The 25,872-nt window shown below is 34.2% G+C and overlaps 2 protein-coding genes across 2 annotated transcripts in view; one reads left to right on the plus strand and one right to left on the minus strand.

Annotated features, from left to right (window-relative positions):
- Window positions 1-7,220, plus strand: part of LOC138310321 (thrombospondin-type laminin G domain and EAR repeat-containing protein-like) — a 28,022-nt gene extending 20,802 nt beyond the window's left edge. The window contains exons 4-9 of the mRNA XM_069251490.1: window positions 5-148; window positions 1,781-2,034; window positions 2,359-2,545; window positions 3,192-3,421; window positions 3,792-3,979; window positions 5,802-7,220. Coding sequence (XP_069107591.1) covers window positions 5-148; window positions 1,781-2,034; window positions 2,359-2,545; window positions 3,192-3,421; window positions 3,792-3,979; window positions 5,802-6,063 — 1,265 coding nt within the window. The 3' untranslated portion in view covers window positions 6,064-7,220. The remainder of the gene's footprint in view (window positions 1-4; window positions 149-1,780; window positions 2,035-2,358; window positions 2,546-3,191; window positions 3,422-3,791; window positions 3,980-5,801) is intronic.
- Window positions 7,221-7,608: 388 nt separating this feature from the next.
- Window positions 7,609-25,661, minus strand: LOC138310320 (sodium- and chloride-dependent glycine transporter 1-like). The gene is made up of 15 exons (XM_069251489.1): window positions 25,438-25,661; window positions 22,465-22,585; window positions 21,428-21,559; window positions 20,382-20,591; window positions 17,014-17,062; window positions 16,417-16,549; window positions 15,979-16,113; window positions 13,491-13,594; window positions 12,891-13,015; window positions 11,357-11,469; window positions 10,207-10,344; window positions 9,508-9,607; window positions 9,150-9,265; window positions 8,781-8,942; window positions 7,609-8,227 (listed from the first exon to the last, which is right to left on the minus strand). Exons 1-15 carry the CDS (start codon window positions 25,591-25,593, stop codon window positions 7,910-7,912), a joined length of 2,112 nt encoding a protein of 703 aa, XP_069107590.1. The 5' UTR covers window positions 25,594-25,661; the 3' UTR covers window positions 7,609-7,909.
- Between the last annotated feature and the right edge of the window lie 211 nt (window positions 25,662-25,872).

Here is a 25,872-nt window from a genome sequence, read left to right on the forward strand (position 1 = left end):
CCAGAACTATACGGGATTGCCTCCCCTGGCCCCCGCTGGGAGGACTGCACGTGGATGGACGTGGGAAACGTGGCCTATGACCTGCACGCCGAGTCTCTGAAGGTCTGTGTGAACGGGATATGGCAGCAGCTCAGCGTCAACGAACCTGGTAAACAAAACACTGGCATCAAAGTATAGGGAATAAAAGGTGTCACATAATACAGAACACTGACATTATAACATAGGGCAACAGAAAAGAAATACCTGTAAAATAGTATATTAAGTAATTACTGTCAACCGAAAAGCAAGACTTGCAGAATAGCATAGGGAGTTAGAACAGTCAACAGAAAAAAATAAATACTGGCAAAATAGCACAAAATTTGAAACAAAGAAAAGTTCATACTGTACATAGAATAATACACAAATAGACACATATAGACAAAGGACACATTAATTGTTTGTTATGATTATTGGGTTGGAGATGAGTTAGTAAGCATTAAGTCGTTGTCATAAATCCGTAGATAAATGTTGTCCGGACAACTCCTCCTAAACTACAGATGCAGATTTAGAAAATGATGCTAACCTTAATATTGGTTAATATAATATAGGTTTTGACATTATGAGCATCCTACCCCATTTCCTATGTCTACCCCGTATCTTAGTTGATTAATAGAATACATGTTATACATATTTCAACAGTATAAATTAGTTGTATCTGCTGGCTGGTGTAGTTGAAAGATTTTCAAGGAAAGGAATTGCTTCGAGTGGATCCTCAGTGCAATGTTTTCTATGGAATGTGTATAATGGACAACGTTTTAAGGAAGTAACCGATCGGTGTTTCCCAGCCAGTCAGATAACTATGTATACAATTATCACTTTTACAAATAATTATTACTTAATAAATAACTATTCTCCTCTCCTATACTCCTCTATATTTCCCTTTTCTCCTTCATTCTTAAAATAGAAAAGTTTGATTCATATTATGTATATGTATTGTCTTCATTGCTGTCCATTATGTATATATTCATATTATGTATTCGGGAGAGGACGTTACTAAGTTGGCAAAACTTGTGTCCAATCCCTGTTGTCAATAATTTACGACAATAAAAATATGTTAAAAATCAAAATCCTAAACTACTGGACCTATTTCATCATGTTAACAGAACTGTTCAGAACCATGTGTAGATGTTTTGTTTTCCTGAGAATTGTGTTGTCAAGGCAACCAGGTCAATATATCTTATGGGTAATATAAAACATTTGCCCGGACTCCTCCTAAACTACAAGGTCAATTTCAAGGACACTTAGCAGCATGATGAGCCCATGTGTAGATGTAAAAGAGGTTTTCTGTAGCTTAGATTGCAGTTTTCATGGTTACCAGGTTCCTTTACACAGGATTTGAAAAATGGTCAATAACGTATTTTTCAATCAATTTTGTTATCGTTATCAATTATTGGAACTGGTTTGAAACAAATCCGTTTAGTTTTTGTGATCAAGATAATCATATAACGTCTGAAATATTCTGAAATTTGCATATTGCTGAATTAACTACACTTCCGTGTAGGTATTGATAGTAACGGCATGTGTTTGCGAGTGTAATGTCATAATTTTAGTAGAAAACGACGTGAATTGCTCTCAAAAATAATGACGTAACTATCAATACCTACCCACAAGGGAGATAACTCTCTCTATTGTAATAAGCAAAGACGGAATAGGGAAAGTAATAAAATCATATGTGAGGAATAAAAAAGTACACAGGATTCCTATATTAACAATTTATCTATATAAAACCGTTTATTTTCAGTAAAACCTCCACCACGGCCGAAACGTCTGGACTACCTGGAGTTTTATCAAGACTTACGTACCCCCGGGCCATCGATAGACGTCGAAGTATTCACCATCCCGGGAGAGGGGATGTTCGCCGTGTTTGCTAATTCTGGACGTAAACGTCCGGATGTGTCTGGTCTATATAAATGGACGGACAAAACACTGACAATGTATCAGAGGCTAAAGACAGACATGGCGCAGGCCTGGGAGTTCTTCACCATTGACGATAGTGTAAGTGTTTCTGAGTAAAAGTGGCAGAGTAAAATAAAAGTCTGGTAATTTGTCTGATAGAGGTGACAATGTCCATACCGTACTAATCATTGAAACGTCGCACATACACTTTCTCTAGTTATGTATCAATACCATTACATAAAACTGCATGAATCAACTTAATCTTACGCTACAATTATAAACATCAAAGACTATCTGTCACTTACATTATTTATGTCAAACTGTTATGTCTCCAACTATTACATCCTTAATCATACCCTAATATCGATATGTCATATACCTCCAGATTACATTATCACAATACAGCGTTTATTATATTTTCAGTTTTTCCTTGCAGTTGCTAACTATGGCCATGACGATGGTATCCTAACAAATTCAACAATTTTTAAATGGCAACGCAGGAAGCGGAAGTTCAAAGAGTATCAGCAAATCCCAACATACACCGCGCGGGATTTTGAATATTTCATGGCAGACGGTACGCACTACCTCGCAGTGGCTAATCATGCAGAAGGTTTGTATTAAATCACGATTCTTCTCTGAAATATAGGGTTACGTCTGTGTATTAAATAGTACAGATAGATGATTCCATGTTTAGTATGTATGTGATGTATGACGATTAATGTGCGACAAAAATACATTTGTTTGGTGCAGAGACGGAAGGTGAAGTGAGGGTTCATAGAAGCTAACCTTTTATATTCATTTGTTCATTAGTTTAAGTATTAATAAAAGTGGTAACACTGATAATACTGAAATGGCTTACATGACAGAGAAAGGAATATTCGCAAAAAAAGAGTGGAACAAACCATTTTAATACGCAAAAAAATCGCCTCTCACTGCATTGGTAAAATGTACACAATGTACAATTTTTGTTGTTATTTTTATTTATTTTCATCAAACCATCCCGAATATATAGAATATATATTTGCATACGAAGAAAACAAATATTTTGATAATGGATTGGCAGCATGATGTTATTTAACATTACGGACATATTTCCCATTTGGTGTAAAACACATTTGGGAAATGTTAAACACTATAAGGGAGACCACTCTATTTGTTTTTTAATATGCAAGACAGCCTGACGCCATGTAGAATGTCCGACCCTCATCTCTTTAATAAGAATATATTTATATGTATATCTCTATATCATTTTTCAGGAAATAGTCAGCACACAGAGTCGGTTATCTATGTCTGGAACTCCACGACTCAGGCGTTCCAAGAGAGACAGCGCTTGGATACCGTGGGAGCCTATGACTGGACCCACTTTAAAGTGGGCGGTTACACATTCCTAGCTCTGGCCCAGGCTTTTGATGGTCTCACTACTCAGCTGGATTCGAGAGTCTACATCTTACAGGACGAGCAGTTCTTTATATATCAGACTATGGAGGTCAGTATAGCTGTACCATGCCTGTTCACTTTGTATTTGTTATTTCTTACAAGAAGTATCTACACTGTCTTAATAATGACTCTTTTTCAAAATGACGGTTTTGATGTGTTGATAAAAATGTAATGTGTTTACTTAATTTTACATCGAATCAGAAATAAAATAAATCATTTTTGGTGGCACAAATATGAGAGCAACAGGGGTCTTAGAATGGGCGAAACAAAAATAGCAAAAACTTTCATGGACAATATATTAGGTGAACATCAGACGTGATTTCCTAGAGGTTTATATTTGAAGTTTTTCCGTTTAACGAGTTCCTAGATTCCTTCTTTGGTATGTAAACCCCGACTGATTATTGTCGATGTCCTTGTAGACAAACGGTGCTACAGACTGGGAAATGTTTACTATCGGAGAGACTATCTACATGGCGGTGGCCAACGCCTACAACTACGGACCTCAGAACTTCTCCAAGACAAGGACCTACTACACCAACTCAACAATATACAGACTCAACACCAAAAAACGGGCATTCGAAAGATTCCAGAACATAGATACTTATAGGTGAGTGATAATTAGAATTAGAATGGCAAAATTTAACTCAGAACGTCTCAAAAACAAGGTTTTAAATCATTGTATTATCAACTCATACCGGCCAAACACCAAAAACGGAGGTTTCAAAGGTTTCAAAATATAGATACTAGCTGATACTTAAAATTAAATGATGAATAAAACAAAATGTAACTCTAAACTTAAAACAATAACATCGTATATTTGACTAAACCATTTTAATAATATACAGATACATCACACCCAAAACGTGCTTCGAAAGGTTCCAGGATAAAGTCACATATATAGATACAAAATATCACAGACATCGACACTTGCTTTAAACGTTATTGTATGGAAAATAAAAGCCTCAAAACAGGTGTTCAATAATTCAGTAATACAGAAATCTGCTAGTATATGATGTATAGAATACACCGTGTTTATTTTATGTTTCTTAACCAAATTAATTTCTTAACTGAACATTTCTGATAAAAGCATTCCAGATGCTTGGAGATCTTTCCAAATGTATAAAGCTTTGCTGGTTATTATATATATGATCTTATTTGAGTGTTCATTTAATATGAGATTTCATGAAACGAGTCAAAAAATTTCTTTTTGCGAACCTAGGCGAACAAAACTTAAAACTTCGAGACGCATTTCATAAATCACATATGAAATTAACACAAATTTAAGATATCACATAACTACATAGAAAAAGAAGTCAAAATGTGTTCCGAAAATCCAGTGGAGGTCGTTATTTTGTCCAACCGGCCTCGTCATCATGACGTCAGATAATTTTTCCTGACGTCATGTTATTGTGTCTTTTTGACGTCACAATGGATTTCCAGCCAATGAAAATCGTTCTAGGTCATATTACACTAGTGACATATGCAAAAATATTACACGGGCGAAATCACTGGATATCAGGCGGAATATATGATAAAATTATTTAGTTTGGAAAATTCAATATTTTTTGAGGTGATGGATATTGATTAACGCTGGACCCAGGGAATGGGTACTAGGCTGTAGATGTACAGAAGTTTACTCATGTTTTAAAACCCGATAACAATATCTTACTGCTCAGATCTAATCTGTAACGATAGGATCCACGTATTGTGTCAATAGTGTATCAGTGTCAGAATTAGCTTCGTCCCCTACTTACAAGAATTATTAAGAATTATTATTTCTCTATCTATAATTCTTCAATTAACTGATATCTAACCTTGATATAAAACATAAAACAAACCAAACCTATGTAGAATTATAATTTGATACATTTACATAAATGTTTCAATTTTATTTTAAAGATGCCCTACCGCCGACAGTGGATTAACGATATCAACAATTTCAACAATAAATGATGTTTCATCATGTCTATATATATGTCTAATAAACACAAAAATGCATATAACATTATGCATTTTGCTTATGGTGCATGCACAATTGCATGTAGTATTCAAATATATATAGTGCATAATGCCATGATTTTTTAATCGGGACGCAATTAATTATTTCTAATAAAATCAATTTTTATTTTTTTCAATGGTGATAATAATGTTAAGTAAGTAACTTTTGTAACTAGCTCGTCTGATCCTGTTTTTGATAGAGAAAAAATAGCATTTGTCGGCGATGGAGCATTTTTAATTGAAATCACTTAATTGATATCACCAATATAATAAAGTTGATTTTTATGTCGTCATTTATAACTCAAATAAATGACATTATTTACTTTCAATCATGGTTTCTGTTGTTATTAACCCTATTTAACAAACTGAGCACATCCTTTCTGAGTCATTGATGTATAGCTAAATATAACTTTCTTTGTATCTCCTTGTAGCGCTGTTGACTGGGAATTTTTTACTGTTGGAGACGATAACTTTCTTCTGGTATCTAACGCTCAAAATGGCGGGGAAGAGCGCGAGCTAAAGAGTACGATGTATCGATGGCAGGGATTGGATGGATTTGTTCCCGTCCATGTCATGACAACGCTTCCAAACTCTGATTGGGAAGTGTTTACTGATGGAGATGATACTTATTTTATTTACACAAATGCCAAGGGACGTAACTCTCAGATACTGAAGGCCAGGTTCTATTCATAGTTACAGAAGTCACAAAAATTCAGGAAACGCTTAATTTGTGTTTTACGTTGACTGTAAAGACTAAAATTAAAAGTATGAATTGTTGAATAATTTGCAATGGATGTGCAATCTTTTTCATTAAATAATTTCATTGTTTACATGTAATATTGTATTTTTTTACAGGAATACACATTTGCATTTTCATTTTAGATATGACAATTTAGTGTTATTATAATTTAAAGACTTGTATGAGGTATAAGATGTAGATACACGGATAATGGTCTCAATGTTTGATGATGATAGAAAAAAGTTGACCTTTGTTTCTCTCTGTGCTTGCAACCATAACGAAAATATATACATGTACTATTAGCATAACTAGCGGAACATTGCAACCAGTTGTCCTCAAATATGTGTACCATTTAGTTAAAGCCGACAATGCAAGTTAAAAATGTACTTTTGATTTTTTTATCTCAAATGTGTACTTTTTAACTTGCATTGTCAGCTTTAAGGCATCTTATTTTATCGAGAAAATAAGTTGATCTATAAACAAACCATACGAAAAAAAGTCTACTGATTTTTCCAAATATGTTGGAACCTACAATGTGATAAAATGTTTTGTTGTACATTTCAAGTTTATACAGATACTCCTTAGATTGGAAATATTTGAAAACACTAAAATAGATTTTTTTTAATTGTAATTGTCTGTCGTTTATTTGACTAATTGTTACATATTTTACAAGTTAGTAACATTGGTTTAAGATAATTCTTTCTTTGGATATGGCATATATTCTGCTTCATGGATTTGGCTGATCAAGTGTCCAGTTTGGATTTGTGAATCGTGTTTCAAAATGATAGTTTTGTTAATCCTCTTTACATTAATATTGGCTATTACAATTTTACTTGATATTGAAAAAACAATCTGTAAACATAACATGTAAAACAAACATTAAACTGAGTATGAAAAATAAATGTATTGAATCACAGTGAACAGTAATTAACTTTTTTTATTTTATATAATAAATGAATTGTGTATGACAAACAATTAAATGGAGATTTATCTCCTCTGTAACAATTAGTGAATGTAAAACCCAGGTAGTTGTATATTGTGTTAGGTCTATATTATTTATGTCCATATTTTGTGTATTTAATTTATGTTACAAATAAAAAAAAATAAAAATCACGTCCTTCTGGTTGTTTTTTAACTGATATATACTTCATTATTCATTTAAAACTGTAATTGTGGCTTTTATTCAGAAAGTCATATTCTCAGAAAATCTTTAATTGCTTAAGATTCATTATTATTTCGTGTCTGTAACAGCTGATGAAGGACGACAGACAACCCTGATATTATAATTGGCTAGGAGATCAGTTAAGACTACTGACATATCAGACTGAACACACGTGTGGCTTTACAACCTTCGACCTTCATTGTCAACGTTATGATTGCAGCAATATTATAACATTTGTTCGTTATAAACCCCTTCATTATCGCTTTTGATGCATGTATCTTTTCTTTTCGAGTAATTTCATTATCAGGCATATAATGATAAAAGACAAACACATAAACCGTATAACTCATAATCATTATTTGATATGTTTTTTTTCTTTCGTTTACAATATTTCATGTTTCGTCACTTACAACATATAGGCGATTATATAACAAAGGATTATTCGTATATACAATTTGACAAACATTTCAGATTTTTGCGGAGCTCTCATTTACAATAAAGAAAAATAAGTGGTTCACACTAGAGATAGTAGTGATCAAATACAAATTATTTGTACTTCTCGGCATGTGATGTACCCATCCGTTTTTGTTTTTTGTCACTATTAATACGAATGCCAGATATTCTTCTTCGTAACGACTTTAAAGTTTTGACGAGTCTGTCTGTTCGTGCGGATGTGAGAATGCACAGTTGACATATGTATTGTCACCAGGGCTATACGTCGTCTTTGTTACGTCACAGGAAGTTGTGGGTGCTGACGTCATGGGACTAACAAAGATTGCATCTACCCCAGAACTTCCTTGTGAAGGACCAGATTTACCAGAGTCCAATGTTTGTACCGGACTGTTCTCCTGTTCTGTAGGGTCAATTTGAGCTGGGTTAGAATATCTCGGACCGGTTCTATGTTCAGGTAGAGTCGGACCCCAGTTGGCTGTGGGCGCATTGATCTTTTTACAAAACTGTAAATCATTTATACAGGTAAATTATGAAAAACTGTACAATCTATGAACATGCAATAATAGCTTTTAGTATACATAAGTATTACAGATAAACCAAAGATTTGTTGAATCCAATGTACTTCCTTTCTGTGCAATTGAATTTGAGTGCAAAATTGATTAAGAACCATTTAGTGTCATGACGATTTCTTGTCTTATAAACAACAGTTACTTTATATTAACTACAGAAAATACAATAAGCCCGATAATATTTTATCGCAAAGAGTTTTGTACTGTATATCAACTTCATTTCATGTTTTCGTGCTTTATTTTGGCGGTTTTTATGCCATTTTATTTTTTGGTTGCGAAATTCAAATGCACGCACAAATAAGCTTCTTTACAGTAGATTTCTCAGTTTCACTATCATACATTGTTCATTAAACATTTTTTTACTTAGTTTAGACTTGGCCAAGCACAAATGACATTACTGATTGTAACGATGTCCTCGAATGTCTAAATTGTAAATTGCTTTAGACGTCATCATCCTAAAGCCAGAAATCATCTTAACATTACGTACCGACGGAAGTCCGTTTCTCCATAGGTAATACACATACCACAAGGGCATGAAAACAAGGGAGGTAACTACGATCATCCAGCCGATAGCCTGGGCCCAGTCAGGGTACAGGTAACCGTCAGAGACAAAAGGTTCGGTGTCAATGATTTTAGCGACGATAACAGCCTGGGGAAATATACAAAGTCCTTCCATTATAGATTTAAATCAAAATTAATCCACCTTAAGAAGGTTACAATGTTTTGAATTTTGAAGTGTTAAGGTACTTCAGTTTTCCGTATTCTGCAGAATGTGATTTTACTTTTCTTTATACCAATATTTAATTTCCGCTGTTTGCCTTAGATTTATTAGATATATATATAATATGCAACGCACCGCTAGAGATATAGGGGACACAATGCACCACATCAAACCAAAGAAATGATGGCAGAGTTTTACACAGGTATTTCTGCCGATCATCATCTCAATGTCGTCTTTAAAATTCTGAAATCCTGAAAGAAGAAAAGACTATCAAGGTTACATTACAGGAGAAAGTCGCTTCTGGATGAAACGATTCTGTATCATCGTAAATAAACACTAACAGGAACTCCAACAAGTCCAGTATTTATTCATAAGTCAAGATGAACGCAGAAACAATCCTTTACCACCGTACGTAAACAGAAACTGAAACTTGTACAAATCTGTACAATTGTACCACATTACATATTCCTGGTCATCATAGAGTTAGACTTACCGTATATATAGTTAAGGGCGATAAGCTCGATAAGTCCGGTAAACAACATAGGGAAGCCACTGATGAAATGGTCTGTCAGCTCAAACATGTAATAGCCGCCCTGGCACAGAGGAGTTAGGTCTTAGTATTATATAAGTATTTTATATAAAGCTTCTTAATAAATGTATTAGGTATAGATTCTTCATCACATAAACTGCCTGATATCAAAGATGATTTTTTGCAATATATTTTGACGCAGGATTCTTTAAAATGTAGGTTGTTGCTAAAATTTGCTGATTTAATAGAAGGTTTTATCATACTCATCTCGCCAAGTGTCACAAAACAAAGGCTTTTTAGATTCGCTTCATAAAACCTCAAATGAAATGAACATTCATTTAAGATCCGATATATATATAGGATTTTATTAAACATGAAAGATCTATATCTAATATAAGACGTAATATCAAATGTAGTAAAATTTTATCGGATTTAAAATAAAAAAGAATATATACCTACTAGGATCTTAAATAACTGTCATTTAATCTAAATTTCTAAAATATTAGCTATAAATACCTGCTAAGGCTACAAAACTAAATGAATGTTCTCATTTATATTAAAACGATTCACATATTACTCAGCCTGGTAGTAAGGTATGTTACATTATTGAAAATAGGTTAGTAATCTTTTCTAGAGAAAAACTAAAACATTTTACACACCTACCTCTGTTACCATTGGCAACCCAAGTAGGAATCCTGTTAGACATATCAGCAATCGGAAACCAACCTTCCGCCATTTTGTATTAAGGACGCGACTGAATTGATCCATAAGACCGGTAATGACAGCCTCCACTATTGAAAACTTCGACAAAATGGGAGTTTATAGACATCTTCGAGAAAAGGGGAGTTTATAGACATCTTCGAGAAAAAAGGAGTTTATAGACATCTTTGAGAAAAGGGACATTTATAGACATCTTCAAGAAAAGGGGAGTTATTAGACATTTTCTAGAAAAGGGGAGTTTATAGACATCTTAGAGAAAAGGGGAGTTTATAGACATCTTCGAGAAAAGGGGAGTTTAAAGACATCTTCAAATAAAGGGAAATGTATAGACATCTTCAAGAAAAGGGGAGTTAATAGACATCTTCGAGAAAAGGGGAGTTTATAGACATCTTCGAGAAAAGGGGAATTTATAGACATATTCAAGAAAAGGTAAGTTTATAGACATCTTCGAGAAAATGGGAGTTTGAAGACATCTTCGAAAAAAAGGGAGTTTATAGACATCTTCAAGAAAAGGGAAATTTATAGACATCTTCGAGAAAAGGGGAGTTTATAGACATCTTCGAGAAAAGGGGAGTCTATAGACATATTCGAGAAAAGGGGAATTTATAGACATCTTCGAAAAAAGGAGAGTTTATAGACATCTTCAAGAAAAGAGAAATTTATATACATCTTCGAGAAAAGGGGAGTTTATAGACATCTTCAAGAAAAGGGAAATTTATAGACATCTTCGAGAAAAGGGGAGTTTATAGAAGAAAGGGGAGTTTATGGACATCTTCGAGAAAAAGGGAGTTTATAGACGGTGTAATATGATAAATAAAAGGGGAAATATATGCGTCGGAATAGAATTGTATTGAGTAATTTGCATGCATGACATTTAACGTTTGTCTGTGGGACAGCGATATTATCCTAACAGCAGGGACAATGTAAGTCGTATATTTTTAAAGATTCACAAAATCACAACAGACTTAGATCATTAACAGTTACAAAAATAAATCATTAATGATAATGCATAATTTGACAGAAAATAATTTAAAAAAAACACACAACTAAAAACAATATCAAACAAAAAAACCAAATATGTTAATTTTGTTACCTGTGAACTGAATCCAATTGTCATCATCATAAAGAAGAATAGAATAGCCCATAGTGTGGGTACAGGCATCTGTGATAGACCTTCGGGGTACACAACGAACACGAGACCAGGCCCTGAAGTAAAGTTAACAAAATACGTATAATATCAACACAAAACAATTTGTCGATAGTGAATTTGGAAGAAAATTTGGTAAGTTGCTTCAAATGAAGCATTTATAAATAAATTTATGTAATATCGGAGAAAAGTAAATTAGATAACTTCTGCAACAATTCCTAATTAGGCAACTGATAAATAACGACACATAACGACACATAACGGCATAACGACACATAACGACACATAACGGGGCACATAGGTTACAACTAAGGAATACGTCGACGGTATGTTTGAATAAAAGAATAAATCTCCAATAATTAGACTAGAAATCAACTTTCCAAACATTACGTTATTTAAGGAATATATTTTGATTCTGTTGAGGTTATGAGGGTATAATGATAATGGAGCACATGTAAGTTATGTAAAGCCGGGTTACATCAAATGTACACAGGCTCCATTTTCATTATACCCTCATAACCTCAACAAAATCAAAATATATCCGTTATATTTACAGTTTTTCACGTATTATCAGTATGATATTAGTATCATTTATTCTCGCGATGGTTGCAATTTTTTTTATTAGATACTAATATTTTTTTCTCTCCCGTCATCGTCAACTAATTCGATTGAACAGCCGATTGGAATCGAGTCATTCATATGTTCCAACCAAAAGTGAGGTCATTACCCCACGTTGCTACGCCAGCGACTTTTCCCGTAACAGTAGAATCGCCGCACGTGTTGTACTATCATATTACACTGATAATGATAATAATAGAAAGCATGGTTATTGAGTCCATGTCAGTGTAAACTGTAAATATTGCAATGTCGTCATGCTATTATATTGCATATCGTCTTGCAGTTTTAGGTATAATTAAATGTTTTAAGAAAGCGTTTTGATCTTTCTGTTCAACTACATAGCATTAGTTTTTGCAAAATCATAGATGTTTTAGGGGACTATTATAACATAGAAATAGTGATTTGTGTGACAAGGGACGGTTATTAATAAAGTCAAGCCGAATAATAGTATATCTATATTTTTACTGCAACCACACTATATATCATTATCAAGTACATTTGACATTCATTATTCTATGAACCGCCATTTACCTATTATGGCGATATTATCATTTTTGAGTCACACGTGTTGTGCGAGCGATCGATAACAGAAGATGGTTGTTCAAATAGCTGTTCCGCCTTTGTCGATAAATATCTTCAGATATCAGCATAAAAATTGTTATCGTAAGTAAATATAAACGTTGAACCGCATTCAGTTTGCAATTATGTGAGTATGAATGCCAACCGTAAATGTAAATGCAACATGAAGCGCTAGCGTTTGATCAAATTTACCGCTGTCCAACTGGCATGCATACTCCGATAAATGCCAACTAATGTAGTTCAATGCTTAGATGCTAATTAGTGATCCCGTAGTACTATTTACCGTCCGTGGCGACATCCTCTACCGATACGCCTTTGGTGTAGGCCATGAACCCAAGAACGGAAAAGATGGCGAAACCAGCAAACACACTTGTAAGACAATTGATGATAGGGATCACCACAGCGTCCCTATAACGGAAATTATGGTATTGTTGAGGGTATTACAGTAATGTCCACATGTCAGTTACCGTATAAACAGTGTCTGTATGACGGTAAGGGATCGATAGTATTGCTGCGCTTAAATTTCATTTCTCGTTTTAGCTCAAATCGCGAAAAATTGCACTGGCAAAAATAACTGGCTTTACGGTGTATACCAATGTATTGTTGTTTCGAAAAAAGACCCATCTTGTTAAAATTTGAAACAACACGTTAATATTGATATATCATCGAAATCATCTGTTTTCCTCCCTGCTGTATTCACCTTGTCTAATATTTCTTAAAGCCGATATTATCTGTATCCCCTCATTACCCAGCATCTATACTTGTGACTCTTGAATGAACATTGACTGATTTTTCTGTAAAAAGAATTTATTGAGAGTTAATATTTTCAACTGAAAGATGCATTTGTGTTCGTTTTAATGGTGATTGACAGTACGTAACAAACCTGAGGATAAAGTTGTTGAACTTGTTGTAACTGGCCATGGCTATCAGTCCTCCCTGACAGGCGCTCAGGGAGAAGAAAATCTGTGTGGCCGCGTCACCCCAAACCTACAAATAAAACAAAGAAACAGGTACACAATAGAAGATGAGGACTGTACAGAACATTATAGTTTGTTGTGCTTAGCATAGCTCGCGACTAGTGTCCTTATCTGCCAAGGAAATGGTTTTTGAATCGTGTAAAGCAATCGAATATTGGTATTTTATCGATTTACAATTTCAATTTATTTCCCTAACATAAAATTAACTCTCTATTAGTCAATCGGTTCTATGCATTTATACGAGTCGGATGGTGATATTTGCAACAAGTGATACACTACCGTTGTTTATAACTGATCTATGCCAGTTACTGTTCCAACAAGTGATACATTACAGTTGTTTATAACTGATCTATGCCAGTTACTGTTCCAACAAGTGATACACTACAGGTGTTTATAACTGATCTATGCCAGTTACTGTTCCAACAAGTGATACATTACAGTTGTTTATAACTGATCTATGCCAGTTACTGTTCCAACAAGTGATACACTACAGGTGTTTATAACTGATCTATGCCAGTTACTGTTCAAACAAGTGATACATTACAGTTGTTTATAACTGATATATGCCAGTTACTGTTCCAACAAGTGATACATTACAATTGTTTATAACTGCTCTATGCCAGTTACTGTTGCTGTATATTATGCACCATGTCATATATAAACACTCACGTGCACGTGACGAACTAGTCTGTTAGATAATTAGCTCTACATGTATATGAGTCCGACTTTTATGTCTACAACAAGCGATGCACTATGTTTGTGTGCGCCTACAATTGATCCAGTGGTATCTGTTATGTGTTAAGTTCATGGCGTGTTTACTCCTTCTGTCATACCTGTATTTTTCTCGCTTTTCAATGAAAGATAAATGCATAACCAACCAACAGTTTATGAATATTATAATAAAAGATAAATAAAATATGAAGAAATATAATACAATAAATTCAAATTAGGGACGGCGACTTTGTTATTTAATCATAATGAAAAAAAATAAAGTAAGACGATGTACACAAACAGTGTATTGTAAAATAAACTCATGTTGTGGTCGGCGACTTTGTTAAAGTAAGAAGATATAAATTAAAATAAAGTCACGTTGGTGTCAGCGACTTTGTCAAAGTAAGAAGATATATAATAAATTAGACTCACGTTGGGGTCGGTGACTTTGTCAAAGTAAGAAGATATATAATAAATTAGACTCACGTTGGGGTCGGCGACTTAGTTAAAGTAAGAAGATATATAATAAAATAAACTCACGTTGGGGTCGGTGACTTTGTTATAGTAAGATGATTTAAAACATGGCTGTGATGTCATCTATTGTTATAGCTTGAGGTATAGTCAGAGAAAAGTCTGCTATTATCACCGCTACTGTCGAATAGTTACCTTTTGCTGTGGAATAGTTTGTGAACTATTCCACGGAAAAAGGTAAACATTCCACAGTTGAAGGTAAATGTATAGACTGGTGAACATAGCTTAGCATTAGTCAGAAATACATCCTCATTCTTTAAATCAAAGGTGAGATGGATTACAGATTAACTGTGGTACTTGTCAACGTTGTCGTGATGTATTTGAAAATTTATTTTCATAATACCGATATATACAATTTTCATCACTTCACTCCAAAATAAATAATTTCTTTCACAGCCACTATATACATATTCCAGAAAAGAATTCACTTTAATAAATCCAGAGGAGAGAGATCATGATTAAATTCCATGAGACAAATGCAAAATTGTCTGCTAAAATAAAATTACAGATGCTTCACATGATATTTCCATATTTCGTTATTTAATCACTTCATATTCCGTAAAAATGGCATCTAGCAAACGAATTAACATCCCAACACCTTTCATGAAGATAATAATTCTCAAGGAATACTTTTCAAAAACACACTCTTTTGCCACATGATTTCACTTTTTTAGTGTAAATGTACCGGTAGTATTATGATCCAAAATATTCGGGAATATTTTGTTGTTTTTTCTCTGTAAATTTTTATTAGCTCCCTCTAAGTCCTGTGCTGCATGGGAAAAGACTTTTGCCCAAAACAGTTCAAATTTATATCCAAAAATCATCATTACTGTATTCCCATCTGCATACAGAGCTACATATATATGGTCCTCCATGTTGAACAGTGAAAACTAAACTGAGTAAATCAATGAATCATGAATAGATCTCAATGTTTAAATAGGTAGTAAGGGTTTACCTGGAGCTGTGGAATAGTTAAACAATACCCAGTGTAATAGAGGAGAGGACAAGTGACATTCGGTGCCATGTTTTAAGTATGAGAAACACCTCAAACTGTGGAATAGTCAAGATAATAACGGGCCTCGAACAATTCATTTTCTTGACTATTCCACAGTTTTCGGCGTTTCTCCTATACATATAATATAACAAACTCACGTTGGGGTCGGCGACTTTGTCCCAGTCGGGTGTGATGTAGAACATGATACCGTCATAGTACCCGTCTAGGGTCAGGCCCCGGATGAGGAGAGCCACCAGTAGGATATAGGGGAAAATGGCTGTGAAGTATACCACCTTCAAAACAATGGGAATGTTAGTATTACTAAAGTCAAACACACCATGGATAGCATAAATCCAAATTCTTAATAAGTAAAATAGGAACTATAGCAAGGTATAAATTCTTCATACAAAAAGCTGGTTTTGCTTAAACGAATAAAATAATATCAGAAACCATATTTAGACTAGTTAAATCGGCAAAAACAACTGTTTATTGCAAATACATTATCAGAATGTACGTGGATTAGCAATAATACCACAATAAAATTGTAAAATGTTTCACGACATTAAGAATGTCAGCACGTGACCTGATTTCCTTGCCTTTCCAAGAGATTTGATGCCCTTTGATAAGACCAGGAAGACGATTAGCCATCCTAATAGATTACACAACATGACGTCCCATTTTACGTTTCCGGATTTACTTGCACTTCCGCTCACCGCCAGTACCTTCTGACTAACAACAACAAACAAGTGTCGAACAATTCAATGACTGCAAAAGTGTCGTAGGTTATGTCAGAAGTGATAATATGTTATTTATTTCAAAGAATGATTTGAATCGATAAATAGTTTGAAAACTTATAATTCAAAAACATAAATTGAACGTAAAGTTTATGTTATGGAGAAACAATACTAAGTTATAAGGACGTTCCAGGTTTGTTGGCGGAGAAAAGCCACCGACCAGCGGTTAGTACCTTACATCTAGCCCACATGAGATTCGAACTCGCGACCCAGAGGTGCGGGCTTGTGGTAATATGTTGAGACATATTAACCACTCGGCCACTCCGGCCCCTAACAAAGAATATATTTTACCTATAAAAAACTACGAAGTATAGTAAGAGTGCATACCTGTTTTCTCAAAACAACGTATCACAATAATTGATGAACTGATAGGGTTGTTAAAACATACGATATACTCACAAGAAATACTCTTCACTGGGACTGCTAGTGCTCGTGATGGTGTGGTTTACTGAAATATAAATCCGTTTGTAGATTTATACAATACAGTCTTATCGAAACATGGGTGATCCATTTACCATCTAGCCGATTGTTTTCGCATGTCAATATTTTCGCAATTTGCATTTATTACTAGAAAATGTAATGTAAGAAAATCAACATATTACCATTTGGCTTCTAGGGCAGAAATAATTCAAACAATTTTTAATATTAAACAAATCCTAATTTCATGACATGACCCCTTGGAAATATCATCCCGTGAAAAAAATCATACAGTTAAATAATTAGACTGTAAAAAATAAGGGAATCCAAGTACATATTTTATCATGGCAATACATATTTAGATATATTTTTATGGCTGTATCCCGGAACGCCTACATTTTACGGTGTGTTCTCCATTTGCCCACTTTTTTTAGAACAAAGGAAAGTGTTGGTATAGGAGAACAATGGAAAAGCAATTATAGTCAGTTCCATAATAATTTTACCTGTGTTTACCTGTAGTGACTTACCTGAGCTACCTGTAGAAAGTGGGGAAATAGAGAGATACACCTGTTACCTGTGTAACACTTTATGTTAATAAATGAAATAAATATAGACAACAAAATACTTATAAAATATTATTATTGTTTATTATGAAATTACATATTTTACATGTACATTACAACAATAAAGCACTAATAACATATATAACATATATAAATATATTACCACCAACATACACACAGAATAATGACATACCATTACTATAAGAAAGCACTAATACAAATACTTATTATAAATAGATAAAATAGATGCTACAATGCATTTTATACATACAAAAAGTGATACATCATTACAATACAAAGCACTTATACAAATACTTATTCATGATATATGTGATAGATGCTACAATGCATTTTATACATACAAAAAAGTGATACATCATTACAATACAAAGCACTAATACAAATACTTATTCATGATATATGTGATAGATGCTACAATGCATTTTATACATACAAAAAAGTGATACATCATTACAATACAAAGCGCTAATACAAATACTAATACAAAATATACAGACGTTTATGTCATATGACTACAAGTCATTTTGTACACACTGACAAAACAGTTTGGATATCGGATGTCTCTCATAAAATCTACTCCAAATGGAGAAGGTGTGACGCTGCGTCTGCGTATTCCATCAGGCTTAAGGTGTTGTTCTCCAGGCGTTCCTTCAGTGTCATCAGTCGGTGATCGATGTTCCGGTATCTCTTGCTGCGTGGTCTGGTTGGTCCTCCTGCGTCCTTCTGTATCCTGCTGATCTCATTGGCGGCTTGGATCTCCTGGAAAACTCTGATGATGGTGTAGATGTTGGGGTGTGCGGTTCGAACTTTCTTCTTCAGCTTCCCGTGCCAAGCCTCCAGGTTGTTGGTGGTGCGGTGTCCTTCTGTGCTGTAGTGGTTCCAAGTCTGACGATCTCCCTCATGGGCTGAGTAGAAGGTTGGTAGTCGCTGTACTATCCTCTCGCTCTCGTCATTCCATTCGTTGGTCCGTAGCTTGGTCACTTCTTCGTTGTAGATGGTGGGGATAGGTGTAATTTCGGAATGACATCGGTCTCGAACATTGTTCATGATCTCTGTAGCAACGATGTTGGCCTGGTCTGAAGGGTGGTTATGCTGGTGTTGTCCGAATCTGACGGGTATGTCATTAAGGGTGGCAAGAGTTGCAGGGCAGTCTGGAACAACGCATCTCCAATAGGTTCTCTCACCGCGGTTATTTTTCACGCTGAACATAAAACCATTAAGTGCAAGATTCCGTCCTCCGCGTTTGTTTCTAACAAACTTGACTTGAATTTGTGCATTTGCCATAGTGCAATCTCGGTAGTAGAGGTGGGTAGAGGACTTATTGGTAGTAGAGGTGGGTAGAGGAAATCTCGGTAGTAGAGGTGGGTAGAGGAAATCTCGGTAGTAGAGGTGGGTAGAGGAAATCTCGGTAGTAGAGGTGGGTAGTTGACTTCTCGGTAGTAGAGGTGGGTAGTTGACTTCTTGGTAGTAGAGGTGGGTATATCTTCACTGTTACTAGAACAGTTCCAATGTGATATCACCCTGGTTGTTCCACTCATATTTATAATGAACTTGGCTTACATTACCTACTCATCATTACCAGGTAGCTGTTAATTATCATCATCAGCTAGAGTCATCATACATACCGTAAGCTACTGAAAAGTAGTCACTAAAATTAGGCAAACACATTCAAGTCATTAACATTACTTAAAATTAACTGCTCATTGTTCCTTACCAGATAGCTTTGATCATACCATTATAACTGTTAATTATCATCATCAGCTTGGGTTATCATCAAAATACAGTCAGACTCATTCAAATCATAACAATCAATTAAAGATTATTAAGTGACCATGTGTTCAGATATGTGAGCCCTTAAGATATACATAATGAATGTAAATATAATGGTATATAATTTTTTTTATTTCATATTTAGTTTATTTATTTTTAAATGGATTTAAAACTTTATTCTATTAAAATCAAAAAAATTAAATATGTAATTTATTTCAAATTATTTTTTTTTTTTAAATGGCATTTAAGAAAACTTTATTCTATTGAAATCATAAAATTAATTAATATTTATATATATACTGATATTAATTTATGCATCGATACTAGTACTTGTAGTAGGTAGCACAGGTGAAAATCTCAGGTAAATCACAGGTAAATCACAGGTAACATTTAGTATACTTCTCTGAAATAGACTATAATCCTTCTCACAACATACCAGCAATTATCAGATTATAAAAAGTGGGCAAATGGAGATACAGCCTTAAAAACATACCAACAAGTATGTTGTTATGAATCCGTTGTTATAACGTTATAGTCTGTATCATAAAGGAAACTTTACCTGTGTGAGATCTACCTGGATTTTTTACCTGGACATATACTATAGTTTGTATATATGTACATATCGGTAAGGTATAAGCTATGAATGAATTAGAGAGTTTATTATCAAAATCACTATATGTACATGTATTAGAAGGTGATATTTCATTCAGTGGTGACCATCGATATCACGACAATGATTCTATATAATGTACATATAATATTGATAAAGTCATTATATTAACAATTGTTAGTAAACTACTATAATTCTACATGTACGCATATGTAAACTCCAGGTAAGTACATAAGGAACTTTTATGATACAGACTATAATTTCTTTTATCTTTTGTACTTATTGTTATAGAATGAAGGCGTAGCGGGAACATACCATTTTATATCATATGTGTATGATAAAGAAAAAAAGAGCGAAATTTTGTATCAAATCCATTGCACACTTACGACATTCCGGTCTGGTACCTTGCCAGGGATCGGTAAGAGAAAGATTCACTGAACCGTCATAACAGTCACATGTGTTCCATGGATTGTTACATGACACCCACGGAAGCGATGACGTCATGGACGCAAAGAAGAAGTAGATGCAATAAGCGATGACGATGTTGTAGTACAGTCCGATTATTGCGGGAATTATAGTTAAACAAACACCCAGACCTATAACAACGTCAGAGGTGATCGGGTTAGTTTGAGCTTGACATAGACCTCTGATAAAATGTCAAATAAAACCTATTTAACATTAGGCAAAAAAGGAAGTCTGTTTAGTGTTACCCGGCCGACCCTAATTTAAAAAAAAAATCATCCCGACCGACCCTATTTTTTGCCAATGTAACCCTTAACAGACATATGTTTTTGCCTTACGTATTTCATACATCTTTTCATTAAAAGCATGTTCCAAAAAATTTACAAATTAAAGAAAAAATGGTTAAAATCAAAAGAATTACAAGTTACTTCTAGATCAAGTTTAAAATAATGTTACTTCCTTTATATTGGTAATTGGTATTCTACAGTAGAGTTTATTATAACAATCTTATCTCAGTGTCCAGATTTGTAAGATAAACACTTCTATTGTATTATGTCAAAACAAAATATATAATATAAAAACAACGAAGCATTGGCCCGTATCAAACATCATTATTTCAAAACAAAGTCAATTTTTACCGTAGCAGTTTGATAGGAATCCGAACGCCATGAATTATTTAAATGATATCTTATTTGGTAGCTGTATTCAGCATTTACATAATACAGATTTATCTGGTTTTGGTATTAAGGACTGATATTTGCGTCATATTTTACTGAATGTAACGTTATATTTATTTTAGTAAAAAGGACGAAATATTTGATCATAAAGTAGTGACGTCAAAGTCTATACCAACCTTCTAAGGGAGATAACTCGGTGATATATAAAAAACGAAATAACCATATGTTATTGGCAAATGGTATTAGCAATTCTAGACTGACCTTTGAACCCGTAGTTTGAAGGTCATGCCTACCTCTGAGTGACGGGTTAATGTTCCAAACTGTGATTGGTCCGAGACTGGCGAACTGTCCGAGACTGAGCTCCAGGTAGAATATCGGAATTCCGACCAGAAAGAGACAGATGACGTAGGGTATCAGAAACGCACCTGTAAACGCATCAAGGTATTAAAAACGCACCTGTAAACGTATCAAGGTATCAGAAACTTTCTTTTAAACGTATCAAGTAAACGTATCAAGGTATCACAAAGGCTTTTGTAAACGTATCAGGGTATCAGAAACGCACTTGTAAACGCATTATATACATGATAAGGACAATGGATATATCTGAGAAAAATATGTGTAATATAAAAATTCTTAAGATGTGACTGTTGCTTATCATGTTTATCAAACTCAAGATAGGTAGGTATCCATTGTGACGTCATTATTTTGAGAGCGAAATTCACATCGTTTTTTTCAAAAAGTATGACGTTACGCTCGCAATCACGTGACGCAACCATCAATACTTACCCGCAAGTGCAGATAATTCTGTAATATGCAAATACATAATTTACTCTTTGAAGATTATCTTTACAAGCTTACCATTAATATAAGGATGTTAATATATAGTAATAAGACTTTTATCTTTAAATTTGTGCTTGGCGTTTAAAGAAGTTTATTATATATCCCTCACAAAGACCCAAGCTATTAACAACAAAATAAAAGTAAAAGCAAATATAGTAGAAATCCGTGAAATCATCAGAAGTAATACTTTCTTTATATGGAAGAAGAAAACCCATTTTGTTTAGCTTTTGCAATAATAAGTACGTTTTAACATTTATCAGTTGAAATTAGTTACAGACAATGCCCTTTGACATCTTAAGGGGTTGATAACCCATCTCAATCATCACAATATCGAGAAACTTCCACTTGCATAATCCCTTTTGTTTAGCTTTGTGAGCAATATTAAGCACGTTTTGACACTTATAAATTTAATTTAATTGGCATCGTTAATGATCGACAACTCTTGCACAATCATCAAAATAACTAGAAACACTTCCGCTTGCATATTTACCACCACCATTTTTGAAACAGAGGTAGGGAAACCTCCAGACATTTCCGAGTCCGACAGCGTATCCTATACATGTCAGAAAAAACTCCAAATGGTTCGACCACGACTGTCGGGACTGATCATCCTGAATTATAGATAAAACAATTTTGCATTGCACATGCTTATTATCCATTAGCACATGCTTATTATCCATTAGCACACGCAAATTATCCATTAGCACATGATTATTATCCATTAGCACATGCTAATTATCATAGCACATACTTATTATCCATTAGCACATGCTAATTATCATAGCACATACTTATTATCCATTAGCACATGCTAATTATCTATGAGCACTAAATATTCATTATCACATGCTAATTATCCATTAGATGCTTAATATCCATAAGCATATGCTAATTATCCATTAGCACCATGCAAGATGGGTAAAACAACATTGTTAATGCCCAATTTCTATAATCAAACCGATCATCCTTATGGATGGATATCACAATATATGAATTTATCATTGGTACTGTTAAGACTGTTCGTAAACAGTGGCACGTGTCTAAAGGAAGAGGCACGTGCAGAGGTCAGGTTGAAAGTTCGGTGTTAGCCAATCGATGAGTACTTACGTGGCTCACGCGAAGAGTTAATATGCACGTGCTGTAGGTGTTAACGTGGATTACAGGTGTATATTATGAAGTCATTCGAGTCATTGCGGTCAAGTACGACACAAATTATTTTGTTTACTTTTTGATTGAGTAATAAATGCGTTTCTATTATTTTGTATTTTCCAGGTGTCTAGATGATGGTGCATTGGACAGGGTTATGATTGATGAAGGGGATGAAGATGACGAGGATCCGTGTTGCGCGTTGTCGTTATTTATTGTAATGTTTCTGAATAAAGTACTTGGACCGTAGTAGGCCACTCCCATATAAACAGTTATTGAGAGTATATGATAAATGTTTTATGTTCGTTTGAACACAGAGAATTAAAATATTTGGTTTGATAGCTGGCTTGGTACCCAGGTACATCAGTAGACATTAACATGACTATTACAAAGTTTTACAATGACATATATGACTAAGAATTGGGTAGCTGAATGAAATATATTTCCACACCAATAACAAACTACAAAAAACTGAGCCCTTAGCAATTTTATTGTCAGAATATAGTCTTTGTGACCACGTTTTTTCTGTATAGGAATAAGTTAGTTGACTTACGTAAAAATCAGGAAATTTTATTATAATACATTTGTAACAGGAAATGAACTAAATGTCTCAGAGTCAACTGAAACAGTCTGGAGTAGATGGCAGTCATTGTTCTGATACTGGAAAACAGCATACCAGGGCTTGTGTATTAGCTGTCAGTATCACAATTACAAATGATGTACCTGTGACTCTGCATGCTTACGATAGTTGCTGAGTATGCGGGCATACATTTGATGCACTTAGTTTTTACACGAGGTAGGTTTTTTTTCTATGCATTATAAAAGATGTGAATTATAATGTTAAGTAGTAACATCAGGTCTTGGGCTATTTACGTGGCTTTTAAAGTTAGGGCAAAACATACGTAGATCTGAACGACATTCAAATAAAAGAAACAAAATTGAAGATGCTATACAGCTGACGAATAGTATTTTTTTTCTCTATCAAAAACATAAGCGGATACATCACTACGTTACAAAATTTACTACCTTTATACCATTACCACCATTCAGTTTGAGCTTCTTATTCTACTTCTTGATAAAAATATTAAAAATATTTTATTGCGTCCAACAACAAAAAGGCTATAAGATGGATGAATTATTGCGCATACACAAAAAAAAAGAGATTTATTTCACACGTGTTTTTCTGTTGATAATTTTGTAGAGTCGCAAACGTTATAAACTTACAGTTAATAGCTACACCTCATCATCACATTTTGAACAATTTCTCCAAAATAAATCAAATGCTAATTTTTATAACGCGGATTGACTATCGCTACGCTAGAAGGCAACACAGAGAAATGAGTCTTCGTTGTTAATATTGATAGCAATATCATCTTAGACCATTGATATAAGTTTTCTGAATATGTTCTTGTTTTTAAACTTTAAACTATGATTTCAGGAACGCGTTGTGCCTTTAGATACCGAGAACGTTTGGTATAAACTATATCTAAATACTACTAATATGTTTAGCGCTTTAAATACTATTTTTTTAAATGTTTATTGATAAATATATAGCAACAGAAAGGCGAGGCAGGTACTGTAAAACACATAATTGTTGATTAAGTCGCTGTTTAAAGTTATTTGTCATGGCAACGCGAAAACCTTCAGCTAATTTATTTTGTTTGCGGAATTTGCAAAAGTAAAAATCGTACGGAAAGAAATTATTTTATTGTATAAGTAAAATAGGACGTGAATCAGTATATGAAGCTCTAGTGAGCTATGTTTGTTTCTATAGGAGCAGGTATTAAAGTGATCAATATCTATATTATCTGTATTATATGTTATCTAAATATTGGATATTGGTGTTGTATAGCCTCTAGGGGATACCTGGTAATCATCTTTATCATCCGTATGTTCCTGTGTTTTCTGACTGAACAATTACCGTTTAAAAATGTTCGCAGCCTTTTACACTAACTTATTTGAATTGAACTGAGAAGGGTAGAGATGGGAAAGGGAGGGAGAGAGATAGAATGGAATAGAAAAAAATTGCAGGATTGGGGGTGTAAAGAAATAATGCTTTAGAATTTCGCTCATTTGCCCCAGTTTAACAAAACAGGATGTGTTTTTAGAGTAATTCCAGCCACTATCCCGAGCTTAGATATTGATCGAGTTTAACAGAAACACTAAGAATAGATTACCAAATCATCCGTCTGTCTTTGAGAATTCCGTCATTGCATATTACAGTGTTACCTCTCTTAAGAGTATACCTACTCGCAAGGGCAGATAACTCTGTGAGATACAGAATAAAGAGGTAGCATCACCCATTCCACTAGCTTACCTTCGGCGTAGCAGTGTCTCCGTCGGACCCTTGGTACGCCGATATAGGCTCCACAGGCTGTTGATATTTTCTACTAAATGACAACACATTGTTAAATGTACCAAAACCTTTAGGCTTTCGTGGTCCGGTCTCTGTAAAGGCCGACTGCTCAGACATGACGAAAGACTGTACATACAAGGTAGCCCGCCTTCCTACAGAGTTGGATCTACATATGTGCACATAGATAGGTAGACAACGAAACATACATCTGTACGCATTATCACGTCTGTTTAGACATGACGAAGTACAATATACGTTATATATGATGATACCAATTGTGACTTTGAATAGTAAGTTATAGAGCACCTGTCTAGAAATCAAATCAGGTTAGTAATCGGGTAACACTTTGATCGCCTTCATATAGGTGGAGGAATTAATAATATATATTTTTATGTA

Source organism: Argopecten irradians, chromosome 16 (assembly GCF_041381155.1).
Source record: "Argopecten irradians isolate NY chromosome 16, Ai_NY, whole genome shotgun sequence".
Lineage (NCBI taxonomy): Eukaryota > Metazoa > Mollusca > Bivalvia > Pectinida > Pectinidae > Argopecten > Argopecten irradians.